General features: G+C 44.0%; 1 protein-coding gene across 1 annotated transcript in view; it reads right to left on the bottom strand.

Annotated features, from left to right (window-relative positions):
- Nucleotides 1-2044: 2044 nt before the first annotated feature.
- The window catches only part of LOC138304050 (bactericidal permeability-increasing protein-like), a 324414-nt gene continuing 312165 nt past the window's right edge, over nt 2045-14293 (bottom strand). Inside the window, exon 15 of the mRNA XM_069243745.1 lies at nt 2045-2453. Within this exon, the coding sequence (XP_069099846.1) occupies nt 2415-2453 (39 nt within the window). The 3' untranslated portion in view covers nt 2045-2414. The remainder of the gene's footprint in view (nt 2454-14293) is intronic.

The raw sequence follows: 14293 nt of genomic DNA, 5'->3' as shown, positions 1-14293 counted from the left end.
GCCCGAAATGTTGTAAAAACTGCACACATAACACCTAACTTGTGGGACCTAATATTTTCAGCACACAGAATTGGGCACATAAATAGTGATCTAGGTAAGCTGTAGAGCCTTAAGAGTAACATAAAATGCACAGGAGACTGAATCGACATTGTCGCAAGGACACTTTGGCTTAAAAGGAAACCAAGATCCTTGTTGAGGGACGGCTACTAAAAAATGCACAGTGCATAAAATCTATGTTCTGAGTTGGGTACCCTAAGTAGGTATGGATCCTGCCCTCCTGTAGTCGAAATCGTGGAATATATCATGACAGTGTCCGCTGATTGTACACAAACCAATCAAAGCTCAGTTATATGCCTGAAGAACAGATTTTTAACATAGATCTTAGAATTATTATCAATTGTGTCTGGGGAATTTCAAAAAAATTGAACACTCAATTTAAAGAATGCTTGCTTGAAATAGGATAACGAGGGAATCTTGTCCATGTTATCCAAGGTGATACAGTCCTCAAGTATCAGACAAATCAACGTATTTACAAAACAATTGGCCTGCTATTTCATATTTAACAAAAGCAGCACAGAAAGCCAGATGCAGAACATTAATGTTGAACCCTTTCCTTTTTTTGAAAAAACAAAGCACTATCCTGATGCCTGGGCCCTGTTACACACCTACGCTATATACTACTCGGAATCAAAGCACTTTCACTTCCTTCCCAGCACAAAGGGCCCCACAAACTCAGTAAAATGAGCGACATTCAGAGTTTATTTTTTACCTTGGGTGGCTCTTTCAGGGCAGCACTTTGGTCAATGCAGCATTCATGCAACATCTCTTTTAAGACAATCTGTGCTGTAAAAAGCACACTGCATGCCAAGTCTATTGGCAGAGTTGTCTATGGAACCCTCCAGGGGGAAGTGGTTTAGCTTGCTTTCCTTCCTCTCTACAATTTAAGTCAGATATTCACACTCCACCACTTTCATTTTTCTCCACCTGCCACTACTCAGTGTGCAATGCCTGTTGTAAAACTCCAAAAAATGATATGAGTTGATAAAAAGAAAACAGAAATAGTGGCAAAAATTATTTTTGTAAGGAGATGCTGAAATGCAGTTGCATCCATAGTTACAGTTAGAACAGTCTGATAACAAATATCTTTTAATTACAAAGCTTTAGCAGAGGAAATAGTATCAATTATTGGAAGATTGTTTTCTTAGTCAGTACAATTTATGATGAGTGCTGAATGTGTATCCCTGTACATTGGCTAGTTCAAAGATTAAAATAAATGCACGGAAAACATAGTCTGCTCAAATCAGTGCTACTGAAGATCCATAACTTTGCCATCACTCTTTAGATGATGATGGACAATATTGTTCTGAATACTGAATTGCTTTAGTTTTAGTAGCTGAGGCTCTGTAAACTGAAACTATAGATATAGTGACAATCTTTACGTCCATATTTCTTGGTTTGTAAAAGACTTGTGTGTGTGCCTGCTTACTCAACTTTATGGCTATGAATTACAAGAAGCATTATTTCGGACAGAGATAACCCTGATTTGACTCTTAATTGGATTTCAACCTGAATCAGGATTTCAACGTCAAAGGGAAAACTGAAAAACACTGATTTTTGAATCTGAATATTTCTTCAGAGAAAAGCTGGCGAAATTTCTGGGTGTAAAATGGCAATAAAATGATAAATTACTATCTCAGTTACGGCTGGAAACAACAATATCCACGGCATTTCCCTATTTCTCAGGATACAAATAGGAATACACACTCCTGGGGAATTGATAGTTCTGGAAGTAGGAATACCACACCGGTATTCCCACACCCAGGGTCGGTGTTCTCATTCATTAAGGCATACAGCTCTTGCTCATTTTAAAGATAAGTTATCATGTTCTGCAAGTCACTCAAGCGCGCCCATGGCGACTCTACCGGTGATATGTTTAATGAGATCAAATAATTGATTAAGGATCATAGAGAAATCCATGACTCCTCGTACATTTCTATCTTTTATTGATTGTTATGAAACATATTACGAAGGTGGCATCTGTAAATTATATGTTTTTGTAGTGCTTTTATTCTCTCAGCTTAGATATGATTCAATTTGCATGGCAAAACATACAATGGAATTCTTAGAAATTTTTACAGATCATACTGTGAACATGACTCCTCATTCAAATTCTCTAACATTGATGATTGTTACGATACATATTACGAGGTGGCATTAGCAAAACTGGTATTTTTTAAATAAGTGTTTTTTTTTATGTTTTCATTTTTGATAGGATTCCATTTGCAGCGCAAGACATCCAACGTATACATAAGAACTTTTATATTTTCACTCACAACTGCTCTCTCCAAACACAGATGACGATTTTGTATCAATTGGTTTATATAATCAGTTGATTCGGTGTATCTCTAGTCCCTTTAGGTATGGTGAACATTTGCTCCAAACAAGAGAAAATTCTGTAAAAAGAGAAGAACGTGGTCAGGAAGGAGGGGCATATGAAGTTCTTATCAAGTCCGAAATGTTTCCTTTATGGATCTAGACATTATCCAGATGCTAAGGTGTTTCACCTACCTGTTGCCTTCTTGACTCTGACAGGAGTCAGGCTGGAATGGGTGTCTCCTCACATGGGTGCACTGGTGACCCATACCCAATCCCCCAGACCATTTCAACCGGTGCTAGTCCTCATTACTTCAGCATATCAATATTGCAGTTTGCTTGGGGAACTACAAAAAGGGATGGAGAACATGGGTCCGATTCACTAACCTTTTATAGAAATAGGGGCATATTTATACTCTGTTTGCGCCGGATTTGCGTCGTTTTTTTTTACGCAAATCTGATGCAAAACTAACTCCATATTTATACTTTGGCGTTAGACCCGTCTAGCGCCAAAGATCTTGGAGTTTGCGTAATTTTTTAGCGTGGACACCTTCCTTGCGTTAATGATATGCAAGGTAGGCGTTCCCGTCTAAAAAATGACTCCGAGGCATGTGCGCCGTATTTATACTCCTGGGCAAAAATGACGCCTGGGAGTGGGCGGGTCAAAAAAAATGACGTCCAGCCGCTTTAGCGTCATTTTTTAATGCCTGGTCAGGGCAGGCGTTAAGGGACCTGTGGGCTCGGAAGGAGCCCAGAGGTGCCCTCCCATGCCCCCAGGGACACCCCCTGCCACCCTTGCCCACCCCAGGAGGACGCCCAAGGATGGAGGGACCCATCCCAGGGAACTTAAGGTAAGTTCAGGTAAGTTTTTTTATTTTTTTTTTGTGGCATGGGGGGCCTGATTTGTGCCCCCCTACATGCCACTATGCCCAATGACCATGCCCAGGGGACAGAAGTCCCCTGGGCATGGCCATTGGGCAAGGGGGCATGACTCCTGTCTTTGCTAAGACAGGAGTCATTTAAATGGGGGTTGGGAGTAAAAAAAAATGGCGCAAATCGGGTTGAGGCGAAGATTTTTCCTCAGCCTGACTTGCCCCATTTTTTGACGCCCAAGCTCCATTTTCCCCTACGCCGGCGCTGCCTGGTGTAAGTCATTTTTTTTTACGCACACCAGGCAGCTCCGCCGGCTAACGTCATTCCATAAATAAGGCGCCCGCATGGCGCTTTGGAATGGCGTTAAATTTTTTGACGCACAACTGCGTTGGCGCAGTTGTGCGCCAAAAAGTATAAATACGGCCCATAATTTGCTCTTAGAAAAGGTCATGATTCAAAGATCATGGGGATATTATGCATTAATCCTAAAGCTGTAATGAATTCCCAATGTACTCTTTGTGCATTTGTTGTAAGAAATGTATTTGCACATTAAGAACTGTAAGTATCCACCAATGTTACTATAATCAACTTTCAAGTGGAGTCAGGGCAACCATCAGAGTAATGTTATGCGAATGAGACTATGGCCTTCTCTGTCAAAAACATTATGATGTTGACAAACTTTAGAGACATGTGCTTTCCCTCTTTGATTTGTGCATCTAATTTTCACTCAAATGGGTTGGGTGCAAGTGTTGCATTCAGCGACACAGGTTAGCCATCAGACCACTTGTCACCATAAGACTCACTTATCACTTTAGAAAGGTGTGCCTCGTTCAGCAAAGAATATTCACAGCAGAGACAAAACGCAGTAACAAGTATTATGCTAAAGCTAAACAGTATGTTTATAGTGGGTTAAAAGAAATAGGCAAAAATCAGTTTTAACAAATTACTATCATACATTCACCATTTTTAAATTATACTTGTCCATGAAGACACTTTTCAAGATATACCCTTGGCCACATGTGCAGTGCACCTTCAATAGTGTTATGAGGCAATCAAAAGTACTCACTGAAATTTTCAGGACAAATGTAGAGGCATTTAAATTTGAATTATCTTTGGTGTCCTACAATATAATAGGGCTTTGAGAAGGCTGAATGTAAATTAACCTTTTATTTATTATTTCTAAAAAGACTTGTATCTGTAGGAGATGGAAGGAATCACACATGCCTACAAGCACTGAAGGGCCTGTGGGTGGAAGGGGGTTGAAAATTGTGAATCTTGATTTAGAGTTTGAAGGAAGTTTAAGTTGGACAGACCGCCAGGTTTACACCAACAGAGTGAAATGTCTACTTTGCTACTTTGCATGAATTGACTGTTCCAAGGAACTGATTCTCTGCTTTGCTGAGCTGCCCTGCTGCCTGATGATCTCTGCCTTGCTGAGGGTAAGACTGGACCCATCTCACTTGAACCAAGAGTGACTCCAAGAGCTTGCTGGCTTGCCCCCTGTTCTTCTGCAGTCTCAGGGACATCAAAGACTGTTTCTAGCTCTCCTGGTGCTGCTGGTCTCTGCCGTCTGTGAGTCCTATCCTTGCCTGAAGTGCCTCTCTCCAGTCCTGGGCATCTGAAGGGAGTTCTGCAGCTAATTACCACAAAAACCAATGCATTGCCTCAACTGCATGAGAAATTCCGCCTCATCGCCCTTTAGCGCCAACCTAGAGGCTGTTCATTGACAGCAGATTCATGACCTGCAAGGCCCAATGATAACGTTCTGCGCAGCTTAGCAACAACGCATGGCATTCACCTCTACAGAGCCTGATGATGATAGTGACCCAACTGCATGAAAAATATTTACACTTTGTGCCCTCAGGGATGACGCTTTGCTCCATATAAGGTACTTTCTCAGCTGTCCAGGCATTGGTTCTGTAGCGTGCCTACCCTCCATCGCTGTCGGCCTGAACTTTGGATTTGCACTGGTCCCTCATGACCTCAAGTAACCTTTTGACCTCTAGTGATTTATAAGCACTATTTTTGGATTTAATCTTTAAAAAATCCTATCTTGACGTCTACTCTTTGGATTTGTGTAGTTCTGGTCTTGCTTTACTCAGATAAATATTCTCTATATTTCTAAACCTGTGTGGAGTCTTTTTTGTGCTATTTTCTTTGAGTTAGTTTGTGTGTGTGTGTGTGTGTGTGCATGTGTGTGCATTACATAAATATTTTACCCAGTGCCTCACTAGATAAGCTTGACTGATTTGTGCCAAACTACCAGATGGTGAGCATAAGTTATCTCTAAGTGAATATCTAGCTGTTAGACTTGGCATCCTTGGCGTGGTCTCCTCTAACTGTTTGCCTCTGTTCCCCAGGTTGCTGATGTGTGCTGGACTCTGTTTTTGCTATTTTTGTTACTCTGGGCACTTTACTACTGCTATCCAGTGCTAAAGTGCAAATGCTCCTATGTAAAATGTATGTGTAATTGGATTTTCATGATTGGCGTATTTGACTTACTGGTAAGTCCCTAGTACAGTGCAATAGAGGTGCCTAGGGCCTGTAAATCAAATGCTACTAGTGGGCCTGAAGCACTGGTTGCGCCACCCACATTATTAACCCTGTTAACATGGCTCAGACCTGCCACTGCAGTGTCTGTGGCTGCCGTTTTAAACTGCCAATTTGACTTGGCAAGTGTACCCACTTGGCAGGCCTAAGCCTTCCCTTTTCTTACATTTAAGACACCCCTAAGGTATGCCCTAGGTAGCTCCATGGGCAGGGTGCAGTTTTTGTTTAAGGTAGGACATATACTAATGTGCTTTATATGCCCTGAGAGTGAAATACTGCCAAATTCGTTTTTCACTGTTGCAAGGCCTAGCTCTCTCATAGGTTAAAATGGGGGCTACCTTTAGAAATGATAGAAGTGTAGATTCCCTTTGGGAGCAGATGAACATGTGGAGTTTGGGATCTCTGAACTCACAATTTAAAAATAAATATTTTAGTAAAGTTGGTTTTGAGATTGTGTGTTTGAAAATGCCACTTTTAGAAAGTAGGCATTTTCTTGCTTAAACCATTCTGTTACTCTGCCTGTTTGTGGATTCCCTGTTTGGGTTAGTTTGACAGTCGAGCTATTTGCACCTCTCTCTAGTCAGTGACACAAAGGGAGCTGGGGTGTAGCCTGCGTATCCTGATGAGTCATCTGTGCTAGGAAGGAGGGAAGGAGTGGTCACTTACACCTGAAAGGGCTGTGCCTGCCCTCACACAATGCAGTCTCCAACCCCCTGGTGTGTGTTTGGGGTCTGTCCTCGGCAAGGCAGGATCTCACAAACAATAGAGACTTTCCTTTGAAAAAGGCCTACCTCACAGGCCAAAATGGGTATAAGAAGAGCACCCAAACCTCAGAAAATTAGATCACTTCTGGAAATCCAGAGGAATCTCTACCTGGAGAAGAGCTGGAGAGCTGAGGAGAAGTGCTGACCTGCCTGTGACTGTGCTTTGTGGAGCTATCCTGCTTCTGCCTGTGCAAGGGGACAAAGAATGGACTTTGTTGTGCATTCCTGCTTGTGAAGAAATCTCCGAGGGCTTGTCCTCAGCTTGCCTCCTGTTGTTGAAGTTTCCGGGCCATCAAAGACTTCCCCTGCCAGCACCTGGACTCTCTGCCGAGACTCCTACCCTGCCAAATGGTGCCCTATCCAGTTCCTGGGCCCTTGAAAGGGGAAGCTGGCAGACCAAGACTGAAAATCCACGCACAGGCAGCCGTGCGGGGAAATCTTAGACGCACCTTCCGAGACGCGGCTGAGAAGCAACTCGCCGCCTGCTTCACGGCTGAAATCTACGCTCCACCTGCATCATGCTGGAAGATCGACGCACGCAGCTGTAGAATCAATGGGCAACACCAGCTGACGGAGGCTGTTAAGATTGCACCCCACCTAACCTGGTTTTCTGATACCATGCGACCAGATTTTTGACGCAAACCTCACTGGTCATGGAAAAACAACGCAAAGCCTGCCCAGACCCAAGGTGCCTGTCCGGATTGACGCATCGCTCTCCTGTAGAGAGGAAAAATTACGCATGTCGACCCGACCGGAGGAGGAACGACGCACGGTCTCGCTTGTGAGTAAGAAATCAACGCATTGTTGGCCTTTTCTGATGCACACTCGCCCGTGCGGTGTTATTTTGACGCAACCCAGGTACTTTCTCACGCTAACAGTGTTAGCATTGTTTTCGAAGGATTTAAGACTTTTTGCTTTTTAATTCATAACTTGACTTGTGTATGGTGGAATTTTGTCGTGTTGGTCTTGTTTTGTTTAGATTAATATTACCTATTTTTCTAAACCTGTGTCGTGTCATTTTGTAGTGTTTTCACTGAATTACTGTGTGTGTTGGTACAAATACTTTACACCTAGACTCAGAAGTTAATCCTGCCTGCTTGTGCCAATCTACCAAGGGGGTGACGGGGGTTAACTGAGGGTGATTCTCCTTTACCCTCACTAGAGTGAGGGTCCTTGCATGGACAAGGGTAACCTGACTGCCAACCAAAGACCTCATTTCTAATGCTAGCTTACCCTGACTAAAGTGGTGGTTCCTGTCTGGTCTGAGTGCATACCTTAGCCAACCAGGAAACACTTTTCTAACAGTCAGTCACTGCCAGAAATATCCTGGCGGTGAGGGACAGTCAAAACAAAAAAGTGGCCATCAGACCATGGGAGAAAGCTCTCATGGTGTTGGGGTCATTAGTTTTTTTCTTTTCCAAAAAGAAACTCGATTTGGGAGTTTATTTTTTAAAAAGAAAAATCTTTGAAAAGTTTGGTTTAAGCGTCTGTCTCCAATGATAGAAGGAAACCAAACCTTTGAATGACTTTGTATTAACTGTCCTGACAGCAGTTCTTACATCATTATAGGGTTCACTACATGGCCTGCAGTGGACTAAATTTGGCAGGTGGAGTAAATGCAGGGTGGTGGACGTAGAGTCTTCCACTAACTTGACTGTATTGATTCCATCAGCCATACTGTAAATCGGGATCATAATGCACAATATTGGCATTCATATTTGGCTCACACTGTTTCACTATTTGTAGCAGCTGCGAGTCTCATAGACCTGGTGAATAGGTTAAGGCCTGTAGGCCACTAAAGGCCATACTGTCTACAGTGTAGTCTACAAAACAAACCGCCATCTCAGTTGAAACTTAAGACTGTTACAGAAACTTTTTTGGTGTATTTAGAGGTAAGACTGTTACTGTGACTCGTTGGCATATGTTGGCATATTTATTTGAGAATATGAGGACAAAAATAAAATAAAAATGATACCATACGTCAATGCATGTAAAACTAAACTTTGTAATTAAGGCATGTGTCAGAAGGGGATTCTATTCTAATCTAATTGCAGATTTATATAGAGCATTCAATTGCTCCATCAAATTCTCTTGGCGGAGTAGTTTTCATGTTTCAATGTGAGTGAATTAGTAAACAGCACTAATCTATGCAAAAATGCAAACTAACGATTTCCACGCCAAAGACAAAATGGCTGCTTGGTGCTTCACTTCTTTGACTGTAAAACAATTTCGGATTCATTGACAACATGGTATCCCCCGATCTTTTTAGGGTTCCCTGTCCTCTGCATTCTGCATTCCCCTATGTTCTTCTACACTCCTAGCAGGCTCTAACCAACTTTACAGCCATTGTCAGCAGCTGCAGATCTTTGTAATTCTATGCCACCTCCCATTTTGCTACGAATTGAGCCACAGGTTTGATGCCCCTTGCCGCTTGGATACCCTGTTGGGCTGGACAGGAGCAATCTGCACATGTAAATGTGCTACTGGTCCTGTCCTTGCTCAACATTGCCTAAGTACAGTTGTTGCCTGTATCCTATTACTCCTTACCTGCGTCTCTGTACGTTGGTGGTTATCTTTCTCAATTGTTCCTAAAAAACTGCAATAACCTATCAAGTGTTTTTTAGCCAAGCATGAAATTTACTAACGCCAATTTTCCTTAGACTTTATTATGCTCCCCTTACATCTACCAAGTCCTGATATTCTTTCCAGTTCTTTATCCACTACTGAAGTCTAAAGTATCAATTTTGCTTCTATACACTTACATTTTTCCATCTAGTCACTAGTAACAGTGTCCCTAAGGTTTTGTTTTTCCTCCTGTTAGAAACTGGCTCGGGTAAAAATTCAAACCATGGCTGCATAATTCATATAGTTTTGAGGAATATTGCTTCTAATTGTTTAATGTACCTCAGCAAATTATGGCACTTCACGTAATTATGCCGCCATTTGCAGCGGGAGCTTTCAATCAACCAGAACACAAGCACAATCAAGAGATTATTAACAAGTCCAACTTACAATGTGGATAGTGTTTTGCTAGCAAAACCTTTCGTGATTCACTAGGACACACTAGTCTTCAGTGGCAAACTATCTGTTGCAACTTCATACAACATTTTCAACCACCATGCTGGATTCATTGCTTGTACTGAAATCTATCTTCACTGGCTACCAAATGGCAGAAGCATATTCAAGTGTCATTTCGTGTTAGTAATTGGGCTACTATTTGACAGAGGAATGCACCATTTCCAAGTAGGGACCACAATCTTAGTAAATTCAACCCAAACAAATCCAATTTGATTTGTGAAGCGCAGCTAATCACCTGTGAGGGTGTCCAGGGACATGGAGTTCTGCTGCCTAGGCTTAGTCCAATAGCCAGTCCTTTTCTGAATCTCAGCAGGGAGAATGAGGTCTGTAGGTGAAATGGGAGGTCGTTCCAAGACTTTGGCGGCAAGGTGGTAGACGGAGAATTCTTCACTGTTGCAACTGCAGATACGAGGGTGTGGGTAAGGGAGAGGGAGGCAGAGCGCAGGTGTCTGGACAGGAGGTGGAAATTCAGTCAGTTGTTGATGTACTCTTGTCCTAGGTTGTGGAGGACTTTGAAAACATGGATCAGTATCTTGAACTGGCATCTCTTCTGAATGGGGAGCCAGTGAAGCTTCTTGAGGTGAGGGTGGGATGAGGGTCCACTTCTAGAGGTTGAGGATGAGTCTGGCTGCTGAGTACTGTATCATCGGTAGTCTCTAGAGGAGTTGAGCGGTGACACTTGCATAGAGTGCGTTGCCATAGTCCAGTTGGCTGGTGACCAGGGCTAGAGTGATGGGGCATCAAGTGTCGATAGGGAGCCACTTCAAAATCTTGCAGAGCATGCAGAGGGCGAGGAATCAGGTTGAAGAGACTGCTTTCATCTGATTTTTCATGGCCAGCTTATTGTCCAGGATGATGCCACAGTTTGAGGCATGGCTGGTTGGTGTTGGTGGGGGTCCTAGGAGGGCCGCCATGAGTAATTCAATGGAGAGGTGTATCCAAAGATCAGCACTTCCATCTTGTCTGTGTTGAGTTAAAGGCAATTGGTAGTCATCCAGTTGGCAATGTTCGTCATGCACTTGCAAAGTTTGTTAACGTGGTGACGGGGTCTTCTTATAGTGAGAGGATGAGCTAGGTGTCGTCGGTGTAGGATATCATGTTTTGTCCATGCGGTCTTACGACACTGGTCAAGTGAGTCATGTAGGTATTGAACAGGGTGGGGCTGAGGGATGAACTTTGAGGGATGCCACAGATTTTGTCCTTAGGTTCTGAGGTGACGGGCGGGAGGCAAATTCTCTGGATTCTACCTGTGATGAAGGAGGAGATCCAATTGAGGGCATTTCCTCTTATTCTGATGTTGTGCAGCCTTTTGATCACAATGTGGTGTGATAATGTGTCAAACACTGCTGAAAAGTCAAGCAGGATTAGGACTGCCATTTTTCCTTGGTTGAGGAGCAATCTGGTGTCATTAGTCTCTGCCAGCAAGGTAGTTTCAGTGCTGTGATTGGTGCAGAATGCTGATTGGAAGGTGTCCAGAAGATCATGGTTCAGCAGGTGCTCAGTGAGTTGGCGGTTAATGGCCTTCTTGAGGACTTTGTTGGTTAAGAGTAGCAGAGATATGGGGTGGATATTGTTGCTTTTGTTGTGGTCAGCAGATGGCTTCTTCAGTAGGGGCTTGATTCTGTGTGCTTTCATTCAACAGGGAATGTGTCCGTGGTGATCGACGCATTGAGGATGGTGGTGAGCTCACTGCTGTCTTGTTTCCAAGTCTTAAGATATGGTGGGGTTATTGGTCCATGGGTGCTTGTGAGTGGATGGAGCTCATGATGGCAGTAGTGTCTTTCATGGTGGACTATTCCCAGGTGGTGAGCAGGTGGTCGTGATTTTCGTTTGAGGGATCAAGATGGGTTGGGGTTCCAAGCTACTTTAGAAGGTAGAGATCTTGTTTTTGAAAAAGTCTGCTACAGAGTCACAGACATCTTGTGGAGAGGTGATGACGTTTTTGGTGGCTGAGTGGCTGGAGAACTCACTGAGGATACTGAAGTGTTCCTTGCTGTGGTTGGAACTTGCTTCGATGCGGTCAGCCAGGGTGATTCTTTTTTTCTTTTCTAGGCATTGGTGGTATTGGTTGAGGGTGGTTCTGAAAGTGGTTAAACCTGCAGGCTCCCTGCTAATGTGCCATTTCCTTTAGATTTGTTCGCAGGTAAGCTGTGAGGTTCTTAGATTGGTCATGTACCTGCTGGCTTGCTTGGAGGATCTTTTGGATTTTGTGGGTTCGTAAGGGGCGACTACATTAGTACAGTCTGTGTTCTTGACTGCTTGCTCGAGGTTGGTAGCGTTATGCAGGCAGATAGGACGTGTTCAGTCCATTGGCTCTCTGAAATCTTGTTCCAGCTGCTGTGTGATGTACCAGGTGGTTTAGGGGCACTGACAATGGTGAAATGGACAATGTCATGGTCAGGGCAGGTCAGCTCAGTGACAAGGCTTTATTTGATTCTGCTGCTGGTCGAAAAAATTGGGTCAGATGTGTGTCCTGCTGTGTGGGTGGTGTTGGTGACCAGTTGGGTGAAGCCAATGTGGTTCATGCTTTTGAGGAAGTTTATTGTGTTGATATTGTTGGGGTGATCGAGGTGAAAGTTGTGGTCACCAAGGAAACTGGAGTTTTCAGAGTCTAAGGTGAGTGGAGAGATGAAGTCGGAAATGGAGCAGCAGAAGATGAGATGAGGTCCTGTTACTCTGTAGATCCGGGTACCTCTGATGGTGGTTTTGCTGCTGGTTTGGAGTTGGAAGATGATCGGGGTGATGTAATCTGTGGTAGTGGCGCACTGGATATTCTCCTCATGAATGAAAGCGATTCCACCTCGGTTCTTATTGATGCAGTCTCAGTGAGCAATCTTGTAGCTATCAGGCATGGCAGAGGCTGTGGGGTGGGGAAGCAGGGTGAGCCAGGTCTTGTGAGGAAAATTATGTCGGGTGAAGGAGATGATGGCGTCCCAGGGCCCAGGGTTTTGGCGCTAGGGATGGACGCGTGCAGACGGTCTTGCCTTGGGTGTGCCTTTGCGCTGTGGCCTCCAGAAGTAAGACTTGGAAGTGGGAGGGCCTAGCGGGTGATGGGAGGCACACAGTGGGAAAGAAAATGGCAGGATCAGTGAGCAGTAGCACAAAAATAATCGAAATAAATAAACTTATACACAATAATCAGCAAAATATAGTCAAGGTAAGTGAAATCTGAAAACTCAGACCAACAACGATGGAGTGGGGGTTGGATACAGGGGCCAACCTTGTCCTGCTGAAATCAGTACCTTGGTTCGTAGTTGCATCGCCGTCAAGGGAGGATGCGAAGAGAAGCTGAGTTGATCAGTCACTGGCGATCCTGGCGATGTAGGCCATGTGTCAGTTCTGACACATGCAGTCGGGATGCACCGCTGCCAGGCCCATTAAATGTAGGAGATGCGTTGCCATCAAGCCATGCAGCCAGTGATGAGATGTCTTCTAAAGCAGCGATTCATCAGCGTTGAAGGAGATGCGTCGTTCTGACAGCCACAATGACGGTGATCTGTGAAGTTTACAGTTGCAGCACTTTATACCCACTTCCAAGGGTCCAGGACCGGATTGTCACTGCCGGCAGGGCAAGACTTACAGCAAGCAAAGTCCATGTGCAGTTGCAGGATGAAGTGAAGCCTATGATGTCCCTGAGACTTTAGAACAGGTGGAAAGTCAGCAAGCCTTTGGAGTCACTTTTGTTCTGGGAATGTATTCCAGCAAAGCCCAGCAGAGTCCAGAGGAGTCACTCTCTTCTGCAACACAGCAGTCCTTCTTCCTGGCAGAATGTCCTCAGGGCCAGACGTGCACTGAAGTGGTGGTGTCTGAGGTCCCGTACTTATACCCATTTGTGCCTTTGAAGTGGGGGAGACTTCAAAGAGAGGCCTCTGAAGTGCACAATGTCCACGCCCTTCCAAGCTCTGGCTCCAGACTCACTTCAAGAGGGTATGCAGCTCTTTGTGTGGTGACAGGCACAGACCATTCAGGTGCAAGTGTCAGCTCCTCCCTCCCATCCTGCCCAGGATGACCCATCAGGATGTTAATGGCCCATCAGGAGATGGATGGCCCATCAGGCACACCTAAGCTTCCTTTGGGAATGCATGAAGCTCAGCTTTCACCGGCCATAAATGTATGTTCAGAGACAAGGGCACAGAATGGTTAAAGTAAGAAAATGCAAACTTTCTGAGAGTGGCATTTTCAGACTTGCAACTTAAAATAGAACTTTACCATAAGTTGTGATTTTAAATTGTGAGTTAGAGACACCAAACTCAAAATATATATATTTTTCCAATGAAAAATTACACTTATGAAAAATGCCAGGAAATCCCAGTGTTAACCTATGGGAGAAATAGGCCTTGCAATTGTGAAAAATGAATGTAGATGTTTTTCACTACCTGGACACATAAAACTAAAAAGTACAGATCCAACTTTTTAAATACACTGCACCCTGCACTTGGGGCTTTCCAGGGCCTACCTTAGAAGTGACTTACATGTATTAAAAAGGAAGGTTTGGACCTGGCAAGAGAATTTTAAAACAGCATGCACAGGCTCTGCAAAAGCAGGCCTGAGTCATGTTTGAAAGGCTACTGCAGTGGATGGCACAATCAGTGCTGCAAGCCCACTAGTAGCATTTAATTTACTGGCTCTTGGGATACATAGTGAACTTTACTAGG

This window comes from Pleurodeles waltl, chromosome 7, assembly GCF_031143425.1.
Source record: "Pleurodeles waltl isolate 20211129_DDA chromosome 7, aPleWal1.hap1.20221129, whole genome shotgun sequence".
NCBI classification, from domain to species: domain Eukaryota; kingdom Metazoa; phylum Chordata; class Amphibia; order Caudata; family Salamandridae; genus Pleurodeles; species Pleurodeles waltl.
This window is presented reverse-complemented; position numbering and strand designations above follow the sequence as displayed.